The sequence below is a fragment of the Cuculus canorus genome, chromosome 8 (assembly GCF_017976375.1).
Source record: "Cuculus canorus isolate bCucCan1 chromosome 8, bCucCan1.pri, whole genome shotgun sequence".
Lineage (NCBI taxonomy): Eukaryota > Metazoa > Chordata > Aves > Cuculiformes > Cuculidae > Cuculus > Cuculus canorus.
In genome coordinates this window covers 11146402-11168702 of record NC_071408.1, presented here as the reverse complement: position 1 = coordinate 11168702, position 22301 = coordinate 11146402, and the positions used below count along the sequence as shown (strand labels likewise).

General features: G+C 38.3%; 2 protein-coding genes across 15 annotated transcripts in view; one reads left to right on the top strand and one right to left on the bottom strand.

The window, feature by feature from the left end:
• Positions 1–4607, bottom strand: part of KCNT2 (potassium sodium-activated channel subfamily T member 2) — a 143337-nt gene extending 138730 nt beyond the window's left edge. For 8 of the 14 annotated variants that reach the window (XM_054072856.1, XM_054072857.1, XM_054072868.1 and 5 more), the window contains exon 1: positions 4339–4599. In XM_054072856.1, the coding sequence (XP_053928831.1) occupies positions 4339–4433 (95 nt within the window). In that variant the 5' untranslated portion in view covers positions 4434–4599. Of the gene's footprint in view, positions 1–4338 lie in introns of all 14 variants that reach the window. The other 6 variants (XM_054072862.1, XM_054072867.1, XM_054072865.1 and 3 more) reach the window with 3 other exon arrangements.
• Positions 4608–15349: 10742 nt separating this feature from the next.
• Positions 15350–22301, top strand: part of CFH (complement factor H) — a 34993-nt gene continuing 28041 nt past the window's right edge. The window contains exons 1-4 of the mRNA XM_054073013.1: positions 15350–15511; positions 19400–19585; positions 20490–20595; positions 21748–21824. Coding sequence (XP_053928988.1) covers positions 15451–15511; positions 19400–19585; positions 20490–20595; positions 21748–21824 — 430 coding nt within the window. The 5' untranslated portion in view covers positions 15350–15450. The remainder of the gene's footprint in view (positions 15512–19399; positions 19586–20489; positions 20596–21747; positions 21825–22301) is intronic.

The window sequence follows — 22301 nt, the reverse complement described above, 5'->3', positions numbered from 1 at the left end:
TCTTTCAATTTCAGAAATTTTCAATAATGAAAGCAGAATGTGAGATTCGCAAAGAGGTATTAGTGATATTTACAAAACTAGTGAAAAAGTCAAGGACTCAATATTCTCTTTACACTCAGCCTAGTGACTGAGTTATTTACATGGCCAGAAGGAACCTGGTAGACAGAAATCACCCACCTGATACACACACACACACTCTAACTCCCAGCCTGATCTTTTACATGCTGTCCTGTGGAATCTTTTCAGACTGATCCAGGGAATATTTAAATATTTTATACAGTGACAGGAAAAACAGGTGAGTTTTTTTATCTCCCTGAGTAAATGAATATTTAACTAGTCCATATAAAATGTGTGTACTGTATGCATCAAGCTTCCTCTCCACAGTTTTCAAATGGAAACTTTGAAAATCTAGCCCTTCAAAAACAAAAACTGGTTTTAAAATCCAATTTCTTTTAGGAAAAGTCACTCAGCAAATTTAAGAATGTTCGTAAATTATTCAAAATAATTTATTTACTGGACAGTTGCATTTGTCAAAGATTCTCCATGTTGTTCTGCACATAGTAACGTCTTTTATGAAAAATAATATATGATTCAATTTGGTGGTTTGTGGAGTATGGCAGCCCAGAACCCATCTGTTACTGAAGCCAGCTGCAAGGTTGCTTAGGAATCTAAGCTATGCAAGTAGGATTATTTTTCTGAAAAAGAATTGCAAAAGCAGGGAGATGGGTTTTACTGTTTTGGAGATGTCTAGGTAAGAAATGGACCATGATCTAGACACCAAAAAAAAAAAAAAAAAAAAAAAGAAGCCTGAGTGAAGCTCAGTAGGAGAGGTCCTCAAGAAAAAATGAAGGTTAGAAATCTGTACCCAAATGTGTACAGATCTAAGAACAGAATTCCTGAATCAGTGTTCTATTACATTAAGCTAAGCATTTTAGTGCGCATTTCATAAATGAACAGGATCGCTTAAAAGAAATAATTCAGCAAACTCTCTTCCTAATGAAACATAACCAATAAGGTTTCAAAATTGGGTACAATGCTTATGTCAGAAATATGTATTTCAACAAAAAAAGAGATCTACACCATTTCTATACTGCCAGACTACACTATCAAAACCATGATCTGGTGACAGAATGCTGGGTGCTTTGCGGCAGATGAGAGGAATAATTCTATAATATCTCCTCTCCACTTCGAAAAATCAACAAGCATTTGTGAACACAGAGATGGAACATATGCCTCCCAGCCAGCAAAAAGTAAGCACATTTCCAGAAAGGACAGAATGGAAAGAGAAAAGAGAGAACCCGAGGATGACTCTACAGGGAAGAACAAAAAGGGAATGGTACTGAGACAGAAGATACAGAGTTCAGCTGGTAACAGACCTGAAGTTCACAGTCTGCACTGATGGAAAACCCTTGATATAAATCAGACCGCCAGAGTTGAATGCAGGTGGAAGTAAGATGTTGCAGTGAACTGGAAACATGAAAATTATTTCCAGTATCTCAGCCAAGGACAAATACCTCCTAAAATGAACTATCTTGATCATTTGCCATTGTGTAGCCATTCTATAAAGCCACTTCAACTGTATTTTAGTGTTCAGATATGCTGTTCATTGTTAATATCCATTCAGTTGAAGAGGGCACAAGCTCTGGCAATATCTGTTTCACACACTAATTAGAATTGAATACAAACCATACACTTCACCAAAACCAAACTTGAACCACTGATGGTGCAAAGAAAACACAAAAGAGCAAACTATTAAAAATTAAGAAGTTCTTGTGTAACTGTAATCATTACTAACTAATAAGCAGTTTATCTCATGGTCCCCACAGGTCTGCAGTTTTTCTCATTAAATATTTCCTGAGTGTATGTCTAACAGTCTAAATACTCCATTTGACAATAGTTCTAAGCAGAATACATATGTTTTATTTTCTGTAACAGTAGCAAAATACAATATTTCAGTATTAAAAGTGATATCCATCAGAGCAGAAAAATGAGAAATTAGACAGGACCTTATTGTAAGATGGACAAACAACAGACAATACTCAAGATTTTTTAAGAATGGACTTTGTTCAGTTAATTGAAAGCTAGTATCAAAAAAGACTGCTATGGCAACTTGCAGAGCTGGAGGAGAGAGTGCTGCTATCACAGCCTCGTGTAAAGCACAATCATGACTGCACTGTGAGGAAACAACTGCACAGCCTTCCTGCCACAGGGCAGTTGTATCCAGCCTCAGCACGGGACAATACTTGAAGATCTAGAAAGCCATTTCCACTAGCCATTCGCAGCCCTGGTTCATATTTTATATTTCAGATGTGCTGGACGCTTATAAGAATATTAATGAAAAAATGAGAAGTATTCAGTTCCCACAAGTCTTTTGCTACAATTCTCCAACAATGATCATGCTTTATAATACTGTCATGCAATAATTCTATCAATAGCTTTTTAAGGATTATTTATTTTCATTTTGTTAAGTGCATATAGACTTAAATAGACATTTCTATAGCTAAATGGATGCTATGATTTGTGCAGTTGCTTATATGCTATTTCCTATTTGAGACCAGGTCATGCTTCTTCCATAGAAGGTAACTTTACAAAGTTCAAGTCGAACAACTGGTATCAGGGAAGTATTTGACAGAAATTTAAACTAGAGCAGGAAAAGTGTTAAGTCACAGAGTGGTCCACAAAGAACTATAGGGAATATTTTGTTTATTTTAGCCATCAAAACCCTAGCTAAGTAAATAAAGTTGATAAAATAAGAATGGTTGCGGGGTTTTTTCCTATTCCGCTAGAAAATAAAATGTAGGTATAAGATGCCAAGAGCTACATTTTCTAAAATATCTAAGAATACTGTGATCAGAAGTTATGAATGCAGAATATAATTACAATTTACTTTTTTAAATTATAAAACTGTATTTTGTTAAACGCACCCATTAACTCTCCATTATGTAGTTACAATGCTGCCATTCCCAACCAACAGAGCTCATTTTTTATGACTACCTTAAGATGTCATTCACCAATTCATAACTGTCTGAATAAACATAATCTGTTTAATCACTACAGTGTATAGCATATTCTCCTAAGCAAAGGCAATAATTAGTTACATATCTGCATGATCTTGTGATTACCAATTAATGAGAATCCATCTTTCTTTAGGAGTAGCTAAAATCCAAAAAACGTAGACCAGCATTAAAATCAAAGTTTCTAATTACTGTGTTAAAGACTCTATCTGACAATGTAAATATATTGAATTAAAACTTATCCATTATCTATTACATCCATTATATATTACATTATTTATTACATCCATTATATATTACAAGACCATTTCGCATTTGACCACAACAAACTGTTACTACAGAGTGAGTGTCACATAACCTGGCAAGCTGGGATCCTGTAAGAGCCTATTGACACACCCGGTTGTGCAGTCAAGCAGAGCGGCACGACGCTGCTGGTGCTCACGCATCCTGCTCATTTCACATTTTGACATTAAAAACATACTCCTGGTTGGTTCATTTGCTTTAACAGAAGGGGGGGTTCTCTTTTAAAGACTGGACCTGAGACAAATACCTTTTCCTATCGGTTTGTAACTAAAGATGCTGGCAGTCCCTGAAATAATTGGTAAAGGAATACATTCATGCTAGTCACACCCGAGTGTGGGATCCGAGATGAAAAGAAACTGTATATAGAGAAGCGGGATGCCGGTGTGAGAATTAATTGATAAGTTTTGCTGTAGCTGGTTTGTATGTTTAACTATCTCATCACATACATCTGTCTTGTAAGATGTAGCTATTTTAGGTTAAGAGATAATCTGTCTTAGGGCAGTGAGAATTTATTGATATGCTTAGTTGTCTTCTAAGACGCAGCTGTTGTAGGAGATAACTTGAAGGGAGTCTCCGGACACGGCTGGATAATCCAAAAAAAAAAAAAAACATTAATGAGCATTCTTTGAAGATGGATATGGTTCTTTGTCTAAAACTAGTATATATATCCACTGCTATTGTAAGATGTTATGCCTTTTTTTTTTAGATGGGCATCCGATTCAGCGCTGAATTGAAAAATAAAAATATTATTGCCTTTGCTTCGAAGACTTTGTCCTTTTCAATATTTCAACAGTGAACGAGTGTTTCTCACACCGGGCATCAGGAGGGACCCGGCAGCGGGCAGCGCAGCCACCTTGTGCCCGGGGTCCCCGTGTTCGGCCCCGCTTCGCGCCCCCGCCTCGCCCGCAGCCCCGCGGCCGCCTCTACACCCCTCTCCCGCCAAAGTTTCTGGCCGGGGCCGGGCTCGGGCGGGCGGCGCGCCCACAAACACCTCCGCGCTGCCGCCGCCGCCCCCGCTCACCTGTCGTCGCTCTGCCAGCCCTGGTCGCCCAGCAGCAAGTCCCGAAAGCGGTACCGCGGCGGGAGCGGGGGCACCTCGCTGTCCAGGTCCACCATCCCGCCCGCAGGAGGGGCCGTCGCCCCCGACGCCCGGCGTGGCGGCGGCAGCGGCACCGGCAGCGGCAGCGGCGGCTGAGGGAGCGCGCGGCGGCTGAGGGAGCGCGGGCCGGCGGTGCCGCCTCCCGCCGCGGGGGGGCGCAGCGAACGCCGCCCTGAGGGGAGCCGCGGCCGACAACAAAGCGGAGCCGTGGGCGCTCCCGCCTCAGCGAGCGGCGGAGCCTCCGCCCGCCGACCGGGGCTGCTGCCGCGGGGGCTCCTGCCGCGGGGGCTCCTGCGGGGCGGGGCCGGGGGGGGGAGGAGGTTCCCAGCCTGGCCCCCTGCGGCCGCCTGCTGCGCCGTTCCGGGCGTTCTCGGGAGGGCTTCGCTGCAGGCCCCGAGATTTGGATGGGGTGTTTTGTCTCGGAGAGCTGTAAGCGGCCTCTCCGCGGCCCCGTGTGGGTCATGGCGTCGTGCTTGGGTTTTGGCAACTTTGTGGCTCCTCTTGCATCTGGCTTAGCGATGCGCTTCTTTTGTGCCGGGAGTGCACAGACCCTGAAAGAATACAGGGAAGTGGAGTTTGTAGATGATGCCTGAAATTGGGAGAGACTCTAGACTAAAGTCTAGAATTTCTTATATGACTGGTGAAACACATTTCCAATATGATGATTTGTTTGATTTCACTGTCACCAAATGGAAATCATAGAATCACCAGGTTGGAAAAGACCTCTTGGATCATTGAGTCCAACCGTTCCTGCCTGCTACTAACCATGTCCCTGAGCACTTTGTCTACCTGTCTTTTAAAATACCACCAGGGATGGGGACTCCACCCCCTCCCTGGGCAGCCTCTGCCAGCACCTGATGACCCTTTCTGTGAAACTTTTTTCTGATGTCCAGCCTGAACTTCCCCTGGTGCAGGCTGAGGTCATCCCCCCTTGTCCTGTCCCATCACTTGGGAGAAGAGGCCAGCACCCTCCTCTCCACAACCTCCTTTCCGGTAGTTGTAGAGAGCAATAAGGTCTCCTCTCAGCCTCCTCTTCTCAAGGCTAAACAACCCCAGTTCCCTCAGCTGCTCCTCGTAAGATCTGTTCTCCAGCCCCTCACCAGCTTCATTGCTCTTCTCTGGACACGCTCCAGAGCCTCAACATCCTTCTTGTAGTGAAGGGCCCAGAACTCAACACAGGATTCGAGGTATGGTCTCCCCAGTCAATAATTGGTGTTTAGATTTGCTCCTAAACGTACACTGTAATCTAGACTGTCATCCTTTGTGTCTGATGCCCCACTTCTGGCAAACATAAATATTACTACATTTTCACAGCCTGTCATCATTTGCATTCCCAGATTAGTTCTTCACCTCAACTATTCAGTTGTAGCATTCCTTTCCTAGACTGAAGTTGTGAACAGGCTTAACAGTGGTGCAGTTTTAAGATTTAGATTTTGCTGGATCAGGCTGAGTGATAAACAAAAAGTTATTTTATAGCTGTGATTTACATATCACATATTTAATTAAGTGCATGCATTCATACAGTGTATTGAAGAGTGAACCTTCTGTTTTCCATTCAGCTGGATTTCTGTGTAGAAGGTAGACCAGCTAAAAGCTAATATGGCACATACAGTATCAGCGTTAAGTATGGCAGCCTGGAGCGTACCACATAGCCATGTGCCCTGTTGAGAATCCGGCTCTGAGCTTCATGCTGTGGTGGCGAGATTGCTACAGGTAACCAACAGGTAGTCCAATTTAGCACTCAAATTCACTCTGCTGTTGTTACAGACAATCCGTTTTCCCTTGCTTCTTTAGTTCAGAGTTTCGGCATACCTTCTCTGATTGCTGTTCTTTGGAGAGTGCAATATTGTATTCCAAGTCCTGTAAAATGCTGGAGTCACTGGGGTATGATGATTACCCTTTTTCACAGCTTGCTGCATTCAGCATTTACGAGGGTGTGCATCTCAGAACAGTAGTTGGTTGAAGCAAAACAAATGCACATATGTGGCAAGAGTTCAAAGGTAATTCACTCTTTGCTTTGGCTGATAGGGAAAATGAAATAGTGAACTACCTCCCTGCCATGTTCTTGCCAGTTTTCCCAAGCTGTGCTCTGAGGTCAGAGCTCTCTAGAGATCTAATTGAAATAAAAAAGTCCAGGATCTTTCATCTTAAGAGTGTTTGTCATGTGCAGGCAATTTTTTCTTTCTCAGCTGCTTCAGTAGAACAGACTCTTTCTTCTAAAAAAAAAAAACATTTCTTCCTCTCTCTGCCTGGGTATCTTTTCATCTTGCCAAAACTTAAGGTGGGGTGGAGCCTATGTGTTATAACAGTTTCTTATAGAAGTAAAGTAGTTAGGCTAACTGTAGTCCTTTTCTGAAGTCTATTAATCATAGACTGGTTGGGAAATCAGTGGTGTTTCTACAGTATCTTCTAGCAGCCTCATTATTTTTTCCACCTTAATCGATTAATTTAATATTTATTTTCATACTTGAGGAGCTAAGTAACAATAGAAGCTTTGCACTGGTTCTACCACGGAAATGCATTTCAGAACAGTAATAACTGACTGGTAAACTAGCAACCAGATAAAGAGTTGAGCAGGGCTAATGGAAAGCAAACTTATAACTGAGACTATAGACCTGCAATTTAATCAGAAGCCTAATTTTGTGCCCTAAGTAACATAAACTTTATGCAATATGAAACTAACTGTGTTTTCACTTGTCTGACCTGATCACTCTGAAAAGCTCTTAAATATATAAAATTGGACAGAGATGGGATTTTATTTAACTTAATCTAATATTTTGATTAGAACTCAAAACACGTGGGAAATGTATGCCTTCAAGCTGAGGAGACGCTGTATCATCCTCCTGGAGACAGATGCTGTTATATATGAGCTATTATATTGGGTCACTATACTCAATCTAGCGTTCCTTCTGCTGTGTTTGTGTGGTAAAGAAAAGCTGTGAGCCACACAGTTCTTTCAAGGAACAAATGTAGGTTTGTACTCTTGGGATGATTCTCGCCCTGAGAAGTGTCAGAAGCATCTGTACCCCTGACTTGGGGACTAAAAATAGACTTCAATGTATCTCCTTTTTTTCTTTCTTTCTTTTTTTTCTTTTTCTTTTTTTCTTAAAAAAAACCCCAACAAAACAAAAAACTAGTTAGATACAGGTAGACTCTTCCCAAGTACTTAACTCTGAAGTCTGTGAGAGAGGAGGATTAAGAACTGTGTTACTGAGATTATTGCTAGTGACCGTATATGACTCTTGGATCATACTAAGGTACAGAAAGAACAAAAAAGGTATTTAGATTTCCTTGTTAGCTTACTTACATTTTTGATGGTATATAGGTAAAATCAGCTGGCTTAATGCAGATGGCCTCTGGACTTTTCAAACTGCTGCAGTGTGTATGGAGGTACACAGTTATTAATACTGTCCTTAATTCAGGATGTTCTTACCTTCTATCTAAATCTGAATTATGCATTCTACTGTAATAAAGTAAATCAGATTATTTGGTTCATTTTTGATATTTTACTCAAAACACTTGTAAGGTTTTCTTTATTAATCAGTTTAATTATTGGCACTCATTGGCACATTCTTTACTGTTGGTATCTATACCTAAAATTATTCTGGTAAATAAAGCCAAACCTGACTGCAAGGAGTTAAAGAATCTTACCCATGACAAACTGGTAAATTTCAGCCCCTTGAAGCACTGATGGTCCTTTGCATTGTTGTGCTGAAATAGTCCTACCAGACAGTTCCTAATCCTATTTTCTCCACTGGTTTTCACTTTAATATTATGATTCAAGAGAGTTGTCTTCCCCAGCAGATGAGGTTATCATCCTAGCTGTTGTTTTTATTCTCCTAAATAATGATGGGTAAGAAAGAATATGAGTAAAGATAAACTTTTAAAAAATGACAGGTGAGTCATTTATGAAGTAAATGCACACTGAATCCTTTTAAACAGTTCTGTAATGTACTTATGAATGAACTTATACTTATTGTCCTATCAAGGAAGATCATCTAGTATTGTCTGAATGGGATTCAGTTAACTCACTAAGCAGACATACACAAGGCACTTACCGTAAAGAACAGTCTTGGTTGCAATGAAAAATGGTAAGTGGAAATGCTGTCTTTGCAAAGTTTATGTGCTTCCTGCTATTTTTCTATTGGTGCTAGCAAAGGGTTAGGCAGGCTGAAAAACTGATTGACTGAAAAATAAATTAATAAAGCTCAAGTTCATTTTGAGGCTTTTTTCCATGTACTCGCTTTTTTGATTTTTTTTTTCCCCGTAAGTAAGAAGCATTTGGATGTTTATGTTGCTAATGAGAACTTCTGGATCACTCACATTTCTGCATGTTGATCAATTGTCACTTGAGTGTGTTTGTGTGATTTTGCGTTTGGGACTAGAAATGGGGACTAGCATACTCATAGCATAGGAAAGTATGTCAGTTCTGCAGCTTTGCCTGCTGAATAGAATATTAGGGACTCAGCATTCACAATTCACAAAATTATTTCGGGTTTACATTAGTAAACTGTACTTAAACAATATTTAATTCACTTTAGCTGCAATTTTGCTTCCAAAATAGTCTGCAAGTTGGAGTCTTCTGTAGAAAAAAAAGCATAATGACATTATCTGTAAAAATGTGCCTAGGTGAAATTCTGAAATGAAGAGTCCTTGCTGATAAGTATTGTTTATCTCAGAAAATAAAAGTATGCTCCTCAGTTAGAAGACAATATTTTATTTTCTTAAGAGATCTGTTAGTATATATATTTTCTTTCTTTATGGCCTGGCAATCTCAAATCCAAAGAGCAGGACATAGATGCCTTGTAGGACTAAAGTTAGGCATGCTGGACTGAGAGTCACAGCATCCTGCAAACCAAGTGGATCTGTGAGGCTAAATCAAACCAGTAGCAAAAACTGGTGAGAGGTGTGTTTTGAGGACTCTACTTATTTGCCTGCCATGATAATGAACTGCTATTTAGTGATGTGATTGAAGTATATGAGTATATGGAGTATATGATTAAAAAACTATATATGTGAAATGGTTATCAAGAGGATGTCGTAATGGATTTGAGCATTTAAGCTCGTTGAGTGCAATTTTTACTTTCTAAAATATATATCTAAAAAGCATGTATATCACCATTTTATAGTAATAATACTTAGTAATGGACATAGTTCAGGCCAGGATATTTAAGTGTGTCCTATTGAGTTGCAAGAGGACAAAATGACCTTTAAGTCACATAGCTGTCCATTTTATCTTTGCCCAATACTTGTACTTCTTGAGGTTCATGGAAAGCAAAGGGATGTTGCTGAGCAGTGCAACATTTATAGGGCCCACAGTAATTTGAGATTGTAATTTTAGATCCTTGCATCCATAGTAACTAGTTCTTGCACATGTATTTCGTATAATCTAACATACATTTCTTCTTATACCTATCATTTTGTGTGTCAGTTACTGCTTGGGTAAGGACAGCCTTTTTACCTTCCCCATTTTGGTGACTATAATGCCTTATCTATTAGACCAAAGATCAATTACTTATTTCCATTTCAAATCCAAGGACTGCTTGGATTTTGCCTTATTCTTTTTTGTCATTTCCTATTCAGATAACTACTTATCTTCCATCTCTCCCTAATACTCTGTTCCCACACATTATAATTAGAAAGCTTCATCATTTTCTCCCTTCTCTCTTGCTGCAAAGGAGTTGCCACTGCAATGCCACTCTTCTCTTTCACATCCTTGTCTCAAAAGGAACTTGGTAGTGAATTAGGGCAATTAGTTTAAATGTACATTTGTTAATGCTTACTAGATTCTTGGCTGTTAGGGATGAGACCCATTTTTTGGTTCATTCTGAGTCTTATAGTACATTCTGGGGGCAAGGAGAATCTGAATAAATAAAATTTATGTTTTCCAGTAAGTTTCTGCAGTGTTTCTGCAGAAATAAGTGCTTATGTCACCTCTTTGCTAGGTAGCTGGGTTGTGTGCTGGACTAGTAACAGGAATAGTTGATGATAATTTTAGTTGTCCTTTAAGAAAGCACTGCCATAGACATAATGCTAAGACATAATAAAACGTCAGAACAACTGGTAGTCATAAATTTCTACAAGTCACAGCACAAGCTGCAAACTGTTCCATGTGTTTTCCCCAAAGGAAGAATTTATTTCTAAACAATTCTTGCTATTCTTACATATCTTTAAATCTTTTATGACCCTATATACTTTGTATTGTGTATTTTGCATTTTGATTTTGTATATCTCTTCCTTCTACTGCCGTATACACCTTTCAGAGTATACTGCAATGTTTGGAATTATTTAAACTTCAGGGGGAAAATGTTCTTGGAGTTCTCCTATCTTTCCCCTTGGTGCCTATTGTCTAAATGGCTGCGCAGTAGCAAGCTGTTCTGCTGGCACAAAAGGTTTGATAGTGATTCAGAAACAGTAACATAATGAAATAGCCCAAAGTGAGAACAGAGTTTTAAGGTCACTGTAAAGCTGCAAAGCTAGGGCAGGAGGAGAAATGTGAGGAATTTCCAATTTGATAATTCCTCTGAAAGGAATAAAAAAAAAATTATATGGAGGTGGTCTTTGGTTTTGTGATGCGTCTAAACTGAAATCTTGGTAGGTAGAGGACATGTTTTCCACAGCCCAGTGAGGAAGACTCTTTACTGAAAGCATCATCCTTATAAGGCTGATTCAGACACAGGGCACGCAATGTGACCTGGTCTTTGTGTTCTTATATGCCAAACCATTATAGCACAGATCCCAAACAGAACAGCATCCACTTCAGGGCTGCCCATGGTCCTGGTGCACCAAAGGACCTGGTGCACCATGGTCCTCCAACGTCTGTGGTGGCCTTGAAAGAAACTGTGAGAACAAGAGGAATAGCAGTACTACTGCAGGGGAGAGAGAGCTGGAGGGAAATGGTGATAACCTCTGAATTGCCTTCCAGTAAATCTCCACTTGGCTGTGAGTGGGAGGATCTCATTTAAAACAAGGGGTACTGACAACTGCTTTTATATAGGATTTTTTTTTTAATTTTTTTTGCAAAGAACACCTTTTTAAATAATTTTCACTTCCATTTTGAGTACAGAGCACCAAAACAAGAGCAATCAGAAGTATGGTACAAAATGCTTTTGCAATTGGACATGATATGCCTCCTGTCATTGCTGCAAAATTTGCATTAGAAGAAGCAGAAGGAACATTCAAAGAATTCCTAGTATTGTTTTTCTGTTTGCAAGGATGCCCATCTGGCCCATCCTTGGTAAAATGGCCTGAACAACAACAGCTGTTATGACAGGAATGCGAGTTCAACTATTGAAGCAAGCATGGTGTCTGAGAGTGTGTCCCCCACGGCTGATCATATTAACAGGGACAAGGAAAATAAGCCAGCTCTCTGCCAGCAAGCAGGGAGCTACAAAGCGAGTTTTGGAATAAGGCTGGTGCCAGTTTGGAAAGAAGTATAAGCGGGAAATGAAACTGTATAACACTAGGGAGAACAGTGAGAACAGCAGCCTGCATCCTGCCCAGGTAGTGACAGTGCGGAGTGCAGCATGCAGGGATTCACAACTGGGCATGTGTAGGTGACCTTGTGTGGTGTTTTCTCCCCATTGTGTGTGTTATCAGGTTGTAAGGCACAGCACAGGTACACATTAAGCACCCGCATCTCCTACAGAAGGCAGGTATGAACAGAGGACTGTGTGCGTAACTGTGTGTGGATGGGTGCACAACCTTGTGTGCATGGTTAGAACTTTGGGGAACTGGCAAAGAAAAGTAATTAAGAAATTTATTAGCTGTTTAATTAGCATTTTATCTATTAACAGTGTCTTACCTGTTGTTGCCGTGCTGAACCTGAATGTATGGTTCACTGATTGCTCATTAATTATGTGCTATTAATAAATCAGTAAACCAGTATGATTGTGATTTGATTTAAAGTAATGAACAGTGCATTTTTTCCCTGTCACACCATTAGGTTGTAACTGTAGATATCACGTGATATATAATGTTATCGTGAGTTAGAGAAGTTGTGTGCCAGTGGAAGGAAAGACAACTGTTGCCAATGAAAAGATAATCCCACTATTAATATACTTCACCCTCTCATGAACAATTTTCTGAAAAACAATGACTGGTTCTAGAATTCTACAGGCTCTAATGATATCATTAAACTCAAATGTGACAGCAGGCATGCTGTTAGAACGTGCTGAAATTATACTGGTCAGATGTTATTACATCAGTGACTAACTAATCTCCTATTACTACTCATCACTGGCTCCCTACTGGAAGAGACCAACATCCTTAGATCTGTCTTCCTATCACAAAAATGGCTTCTACACACCGTTCCCAAAATTATTCAGGTTTGAACAAACACTCTGAATTTTGATGTTAAGCCCCTACACTGACTGAGCAAGGAATGAACGAACTCTTGAGTCACTTGGGTAACCTTATGACTGACTCTACTTTGTGCAGGAGTATCTGGTCATGATAACTTTGTGAGGTTCCTTCCAACCTGAACTATCCTATCAGCTTATATCTTGACATGCAGTTTTGCTAGTACTAGGAATAAGTGGTAATATTTTGGTTGTCTGTGCCCACAGCAATATCTGAGTGTGATCACACCAGTTGTCTAAACCATGTTCTGAGGCATGGTTTGCTTTTGTACTTTGCTTTATTAGATGTTTTGGAGATGACCAAGGAAGTCAGACATGATTCATGCATGGTGTTTCGACTCAGTTGATAGCACATATAAGAGGTAAGGAAAGGAAGAAAGATTAAACTCTGGATTTTATTTCTGTTTGGTTAGGGTAATTTAATCAGCAACTAAGAAGATCATGAACATAAGACTGGAAGGCATGGAGTCTGGTCCCTTGCTTTGTGATCAAAGAAGATTTCTTTGTATCAGCCTACATTATGCCTGCACAAAGATCAGTTCAAAGCCTCACTACTTGGGCAAGTCTTCTAATTTTTGGCTTAAATTTATTCATAGGAATTTTATGCCTATCTGCTCTTGTTTGCTGATGTTATCTTTTAGCATAATAGTTTTAACATTGCCTGTGTTCATGGAAAGCAGTCAAGAAATTTATGGTAAATTTTCAATTTGGTTCCAGTTTTTGTTCAGCTGTAGCTGAAAGTATCTTTGACCATTTTTCAAGCCTGTAATGATTTCGCAGGTAGTTTAATAACCCAAAAATGATTTGATAAAGCCTGAATTATTTTAAACTTCATAACTTCAGAGGATACAACACAGTTGGAAAACTGATTTGAGCCACTGTCTCTGGGTTGGGTCTGAGTGCCTCCTAGCGCATTGCCTTTGTGATTTTTGCCGTCTCAAGCTTTCCTACAGGGGTTAAGGTATTGGAAAGCAGCAGTGTCAATACTACATTTGAAAAGCAGTTCATACCGCTGCTGCAGCAGGGAAGGTTGAACCATTCTAAGTTCCTCGCCATTGCAAGGGAACTAGCCAGCAGAATCATGTAAATACATGCACATATGGTGGTGCGATAACATTAGTACAGAGAAGACAAGTGGAACCGTCTTGGTGCAGTTAGAGCACTTCTGCCTGCAGCAGCTCATGCTTCTCTACCACAGAACAAAAGGAATTAAAGATTCAGTCAGTGATGTTCCACGAGGAGATGTTTCTTAAAACTCAACTTAGGCAGATGCAAATGTCTTTCTATTTATCGCATATGCACCAGTAACTGCAGAATGGATGCACACCAGTTATCACAGGTTCATGGAGCAGAGCGAGAGTTCATTGTCCACATAGGAGTTGCTTGGCAAGAGAAAGGAGGAAGGAAGGGAAGAGATGTTATGCTGTCTGGAAAAGTTCTTGTAGGTGAAACAGCTGAGTGACAGTTTTCACTGAGACCAATCCTTTGAATTGGTAACTCAAAACATAGCCAAAGTTAAAAGAAAAAACAATTAAATCCAGCTGCATTTTGAGAAAAAATAAAGTTTTAGCTGCTTTGGAATTCGGGTTCGGTTTGAGATCTTCTCTCTAAACACATTCATTTTTATCCTGTATCAGTAGGCTAACTAAGTCTGTGAGTTATGCTGTGTGGTCTTTTGGGAGCATATACAGGATCAGTATGTGTACAATCCATGTCAGTCAGACATCACCTCTATGGGATACTGCAACTGTTCTGTGTCCATCTCCTGAGAGCAGTTTGTGCTCTTATATTTTTTCACTAACTCACAGTATGAAATAATACTCTTCCTGTGATGCACATTTCCACTGCAGTGCACTACTTATAAAGCCAAGACATTTAATGAAAATATTAATAATGCTGTTACTTACATGAATCCACGAGGAGGTCCTTTGTTAGCCCAGTTTGACGTATAGTTTGTTTAGCACAATCTTTATTATTCTTGTTTTGAAAGTTCATTATCCATATTATAATTAATTTACAGCTTCTCCATCTTATAATTTCTCATGTGATACTGAAACAAATGCTTCAACATCACTTAGGTGTATCTAATAAAGTATTTGATCAAGTACACTTGCTTTGCTCTGGGTAGTTGGTTATCTTATGCAAGAACCAGTGGGTTAGTAAATCAGTTTGCAACTTTGTCTGCTTTTTGTTTCAATTATTTTCCAATAGATCTTGAATGTTATGCATATAGTGCAGAAGTTCATTTTTTCATACATTTAATGTGAATTTGGGGGTTTTAACTAAGCATACAAGACACGGGGAATCACAAAATAATTTATTCATACAGCTTATTTTGGATACCAAAAGAATGGAGCTGAGAGTAGGAGGCATTAGTATGAAAAAAGTGAGGTATGATGTAAAAACAAGCAGACCACAGAGAAGAACTGTGTCAACCAAAATTGCAAGGCGTTTATTTATTTATTCATTTAGCAAAGTTTGGAGAGGGGAAAAAAAAAGTAGTTGTGTGTTGCAAGAGGATTAGGGGAAGTGACTGCTGAAATCAGCGATTAAATACTTTGCAAGGTCAGTCCCTGAAGCAGTCAGTGAGTGAAATAGGAGTGGAAATAACACTAAGTAGTCAAAAAGTAGACTACGATACTAAATGCGTTTGCTGAGTTTCTGAATCTCTAGGATGCCACTCCTGGGTTATACGGCTCTGCTGTTATGTTGGATGTATTGTAGTGCAGAAAGAGGTAAGCTTTAATGTAAAAAAACCAACTCTTTTTTAAAGTATATGTGAAGATGTTTACTAAAACAATATGTAAATAAAGTGTTTCCATTGTCACCTGATTCAATGAACTTCTGACAAAAATAATTGGGATTTCTTCTGGCAATGCTTAGAATCCTGTTATAGGTCTTATTTCACCTTTTCATTTGGATAAATACTGTTGTGTGACTTTTTTAATAGTTATTATTCCTTTAAATTAGAGCAAATTAATTTGTTATTCATTCAGTTTGTTAATTATACTAACATCTAGAACCTCTAAACAACTGGTAGATTAGAATAGAAAGTATTCAAAAAGTGTACATTTCATTCTGTCTGGAATAGTCTGTGAGATAATCAGAGAAAGAGGAATGATTACTAAATTCACTGAAAAGCTTACAGATTGTTGAATGTCACTGCTTTTAATACATCAACTGAGATATATCTACGCAGCTGTGCTTCGATACATATTTAAAGATGTAGCTAATGTTCTGGACATCTTCTCACAAGCCTCTGATATTTTCTGCTCCTCTGTTCAATTTATTTTTCTTAATATTGTGTTTACATTGTTCAATATACGTTTATTACTTTAATTCTTTTGCTTTCTTTCTGTGTTTCTTTACATAGCCTGTTGCAGAAAGGGTGCTGTGTGTTTTTGAGCTAGTGTGTCTGCTTATTTCAGGTTGTTTTCAATGTAGGTGAAGGTTATGAAGATCTTATTAATCAAAACAACTGAATGGATTTTTTTTAAAAAACTGAAAAATTAGGACATTGTTGAAATATATTACCTTCTTATATATACTTACAAGAAATACGGCTCCAAAATGACTAATAAAGTCTAATTTGTTTGCAAAGTAGTCTAGAAAAGTCCTGGAATTTGAAAAGAAAGTTTGCCTGAACTTGCACTTCCTTTTCATAGTGTTTTCTTTGGATCGAAGAGATTGGAAAGGAATGCAAATGTAGCAATATTTGACTTATCCAGGACAACTACTACCATGTGTCGTGCAGGGTTTTTAGTTCAAGCTTCATGTTGAAAGTCTATGTGAGTTGTTCAAGAGCTGTTTTTTGCTCAAGGCCTGAAAAATACTTCCACCTGCATTCGTAGTTTGTGCTTTTCTTTATAGAAGTTGAAACCAGCATAATGACAGCAAGAAAACAGCTTCAGCTATTTCTAACAGGTCAAGTCACATATAAATACTAAATGATTAATTCCAGCTCTCCTGATCTCTCACTAAAGAATTTGAAGGTATGCATTTAGTGCATGCTTTCTAATATAAAAATAAATCCCTCTCAATTCTCTTGAGTACACAAGGTGAGTGTATGATGTAATTGATGTTTTGAAGTATCTGCTGACAGTAGATTTCTTCTTCTCAAGGTACTAAGAGAAGAAATAATAGAACAAATAATACAAGAAATAATACAACAAAATAATAATTAGCTGTAATCAGAAATACACATACATACCATGACACTTGATAGTAATGCATAGTTTCATATTGGGACAGGAGTGGTAAAGAACAATCAGAGAGAGTTGAAATAAACCCAGAAAGAAATATGTCTTCGTAATGATGAAGAGACTATCAGGATATTTTCTTTGATGATTTTTTGAATTATTATTATTATTTTTTCTAAAATTAGGTGGAATTAAGAGGCTCCATTCTGCACAACAGACAATAAAAATGTAATATGACTCAGTAGTAAGGGAGCAATAGAGCACAGAAGCTCTACCTGCACTAAATAATGTTGGTTTTGAATCATAGAGTTTGAAGTGTGCTTTCTCAGCTTGTGGACTGAGAACAGTAATTTTAACAAGCTCTAATTAAAAATAGGTAGAATTAGAAACATTCCTTTTCTCACCATTACAAAGAACTTTATTTTGTGGTAAACTAGTTTTAACATATTTTAAAGACAGAACTCTCTAGAGGAGTCTTGTTCATTTCAGTTATTCCTGCATTTTGTAAAAATATTGTCAAAAAGTGAATGTCTTAATCATGCTCTCAGAAGTCTAAGTACCTACTACCTTTTTTGATAGTAGGGTAGTACCCTCTAGTGGACAGAAGCAATATTTTTTACTCAGATTTAATCATTTGTAGGAGGGAGCGTACTTATTAAGGTAGTTGGAAAGAAGATGAATGTGTGTGCATGCCCTTTAGCACTCAGCAGTACTGTCAAAGCTTGTCATCTTCTTCTGGTTACTAAAGACAGCCAAAATGTAGCTATTGCACCTCACAATTAACATTCTTTTTTGGTTTGTGTTTTCAAAATGCCATTGCTACAGAACACTTCACATTTTATGGGTTTTGGGTTTTAATAAATATTTTTCCTGATTTTTAAACAATTTTCTGAAATTATGCCTCTAATTGGGTAGGTGTTCCATTGGCTGAAGTAAAAACAATGAATTATCAAGGGTATTTCTTTGTGCAACTACAGTCAAATTCACTTTCCACACTTTGATGTGGAAGAATGAGTGTTTAATCTGCTCACTTTGCATTAGAAATCACAGCTACTTGACCTGTGGTGTAATGCCCACAGTTCAGTTCAGCCAGCAAGCCGTAACTCCACATTCCTCACATAAGGAAGGATCCTGAATATTTTTCCTGTAGTGGCACTTTCAGGTAGCACCTGGGCGATTCATAGGAGAGCACCAGTGAGAGTATTGCTCCTTCATGAAACCTGTGACCTTATTACTAAACTGTGCCAGCACTCTAATGAGTAATGAATCTAGTCATCAAGAAATTTTCTTCACTGGTGGACATTTGTTGTCCCATTTATTTTCTATGCAGAGGTTCATTTCTTTTACAAGGCTTAATTTCTCAGAGGTTAGTTATTCTTGATGAATTCTCACCTTTCATATTCTGATGTAAAATAGACTTCATTGCATTTAATTTGCTAGACCATCCAGACTCTATTACTCTGGGTAAAACTTCAGCTTTTGAAATAAGTACATTTCAGTCACATAAGCACAGAAAATTAGTCACTTAATTTAGGTCATTTATTAAAAATAAATTAAAAAATATATTTCTTAAGAAAGATCATTTAATCTTTCATTAACGACTTCCCAACATTTATTTCTTTACTATTTAGTCTGATTTTTCTCATTCTCGAGCTGTTGAATACCTTCTTAATAAAATTAATTCATTTCTTGTACACTGAAGAAGGCCCAGGAAGGAGTTTCTAAGGAAGGGCTGTATAAAATTGAGCTAATGAGAAATATCAGACAACATCATCCACCTTCCATACTGAGTAAAAATGCTTTGAAGCTGACAAAGGTCAAAGTGAATACCCAGAATCAATTACATCGTGTAATAAGTAACTTGTCATAAGAAGTAATCTCATGTACAGCAGGAAATATCAGGTGATCTCAGCCTGGAGAGAAAGTTTAGGCAATGTAAAAGTGAGGGGGGATTTGCCAGAACTTCAGGTGACACATGAATTTAATGTCAGTAAGGATGATGGTGTCTGCAGAAGAAAACTGGAAGGAAATTCTACAGAGTGCACAGAGATTTTCTCTGTGGTAATGGAAGGACAGGCAATGGAAGGAGGAGTTCCTGCAGATGGAAGGGTAAGAGATGTCTGTGGTTAGAACCAGGGCATTAATATCACCTCAGTCTTTGTAACTGAAGTCTGTTTCATGAATTATGACTGTCCTATTAGGTTTCTTGGCACTTGACTGTTCTTATGTCCTTCGTAAATTATTCATATTTCTATCAAATGTGGATTCTTGGCAGTTTACTGTTTTGTGATGATTAAGCAGAAAACATATGCTCACTTGATCACAAATATCCTCAGGATTTCTTGCTGCATTTTCTATTGTATAATTATTTTGGCATTTGTAGCATCTGCTTCAGTCACCAATATTTTTATTTACAAATTTTAGCTTGTGAAGAACCTCCTCCTAGGAGGGTTAAAGAAGTGCCTACTGACCTATGGAACAAACCTCCCTATCCACATGGTACTCAAGTAACATACAGATGTCGCCCTGGATACATAAAAATTGGCCGAATTGTGTTTGAGTGTGCTGATGGAGCATGGACACAAAGCCTCCCAGAGGCAGAATGCAGAAGTAAGTATTTAAGTAAGAATTAATTGGTGAAGAAATTGATGTTTATTTTTGTTAGTCAGCTGATACTTCTTTTCTGTAATAAATGAGTTCTAAACAAAGAAACTTTAGACACACAAGCTTTTTTCTTGCACATCCAACATACAACATTTTTACTAATAGAATATGTGTTTGATTTGATCATGTAAAATTAAGCCCCGAGTGTCATTCATATGAAGATGAATATAAATCATAGTAAAAATCAATTAATAAAATTGTTACTAGTTTGTCTAGGTCAACAGGGATGAGGAAGGATTTCTTCTGAGGAGGCCTAATGGGTTTTAGCTATGCAGTTTATTTTGCAGTCTGTATTATAACATCAAAAGTGGATGAATGAGAGGGATGGTGTGCTCATCTTTACTTTTATTTTGGGAATCCAGGGCAAATAGTCAGACCACAAGAAGTCTTATTGGAAACTTTGAGCAGAAAGGACTGAGGACCAGAAGACTCCTGGGGTCTTAGATCATCTGTCTTTATTTGGCACAGTCGCCATCTCTATTGAGGAAATTTAATTTCTGGTCAATGATAGATTCTGTAGTGGAAGTTTTGGAGCAGTTTATATCACAAGCTGTATGAAAAACTGACGTTAAATTCTGGTATTAAATTTATCATAAAGCTTAAGGTGAGCTCAGCTGTTTTAAAGGAATAACAAGTGCTAATATGTTATTTAATTTTTTTAAAAAACAACCGATGCTAATGCAAATAGGTTTGTGTTTAGGATAGTGATTCAAAAAGGGGAGGTTAATCAAGCTAATACTGCGCATTTTTTAATTTTTGAAAGGCCTATCACTACTAGGAAGGTGCTATCTTTCACATTTTCACATTTCTATGAAATTGCATGGTTTGTTTGTTTGTTTGTTTTTACCAGATAAGCCCTGTGGACATCCTGGTGATATTGAGTTTGGTTCCTTTGAACTTACCAGTGGAAGTGAATTTGTATTTGGTGCCAGAGTTGAGTACAGTTGTAATGATGGGTAATTAATTCAATACGTAGGAGTTAAGATAAGGTGTTAATGTTAAAAATAGTGTCAGTTATAGATTTGTGGTTTGTAATGCAGCTGCAACTTACTAATATTTATTACTTGATTACTGTTTTATTTAAATTTCTGTAATTACAGTAATAATAAAGATAACCCTTTCTCATGTCTGATGCTATTAGAGTAACTGAATTCGTGTGCCTGAAGCTGTCATCCAAGATGTCTAAACTATGTAAAACTGTAGCTAACTTGAAATCATGGCTGTCCAAGTAGCAAACTAAAATAGTGATCTGTCTGTAAAGCTGCCTCATGACTCCACCAGCCAGCCAGTTCTAGTGGAAATGCAGCTTTGTAAACTGGAATCAGTGCTTTCAGTAGGCAGTAACGATGCAGTTATGCTAGCAAAGTCAGCAGTCAGCATTTCAGGTAGACTCACTAACATGTCTTCACTGACTGCTTGGAAGATACTCTTCCTTCCCTATTCATTTTCCTCAATAAAAGATGCAGCAAGGCAAGCATATAGTATTGTGCTTAGTTAAGTATGGCTATGACTGGATTCTTCTCTCTTGAAATGCAATCAGCTGTAAGCATGGTACATTGATGTAGCCATGCTTTTGCAGTCTTTTATGACTGGAATCTAGTATGAGTTCCGCAAAGAGTTCCAAAATCAATATTCCTGTTAATCTTTTAAGTACAGACGGTTTTTCACTGTCATTTCAGACTAGCTGTACTTCCTCTGTCTACAGTTCAGACAAAGCAGAAGCCATGGCAGGGCATTGTGGCCATGTTGCCCTCAAACCTAAGATAATACTACCTCATCAAAGCACGACATACAGTTGGTTTGGATTAAGTCCTATTTTGATGATGTCACGTGTCTTTCAGTCATACTACAGCACAGGCAACAGGAATTTTGCTCTGCGGTTGAGTGTGTAAATCACCCGTAGGTATTTGTTATGTAGCCAAAGTTTGCTATCTCTCTAATGAAGAAGCCATCTTACTGACAACTTCCTTATTTCTGGTTTGGTTTTTTTGTGTTCTTATGCAATTAAAGAAACAAAAAACTAGTAATTTTTTCACATTTTGGGTAGTCTGTGCTAGAACATATAAAGCCTACTGTATTTTAGCGTTGTTTACTTTTTATTTGGTAAGATACCAGATGCTCAGCCAAAGAAATTACCGTGAGTGTCAGGCAGATGGATGGAGCAATGACATCCCTCACTGTGAAGGTAAATTGAGTCTGACATTTAATTCTTTATCAAACTGTCTTTTTATCTGTCTGGTACTATCTAGAACTAGTCTGTGATCTCTCTACCAGTATTAATTCACACACACATTTAAATCTGGGTTAAGCAGCACTCTTATAATGACTGCTCAGCCTTTGTAGCCCAATCACTCATGCTTTCGTTAAAAAGCGTTCACAAAAATGAGTCGTGTCACCCCTAGACTGACTGAAAGCTCTGCTTCAGCTAAAGACCCTGATAGAGTAGATGTCTACAAAACACAGTTAAAAAAGACAGGAATGAGGCATTTTGTATATATGTGAAAGCATGTGTGTTTTTAGCTAGTTTCCTCCTAGCTGAGTTTAGTGGCCTAAACTAATGAGCCTTGGCTCATCTAACCATCAATAGAATTCATAGACTCAGGATAATTTAGATTGGGCAAGACCTCAGGAAGTCATCTAGTTCAGTGGGCACTCTGTCTTT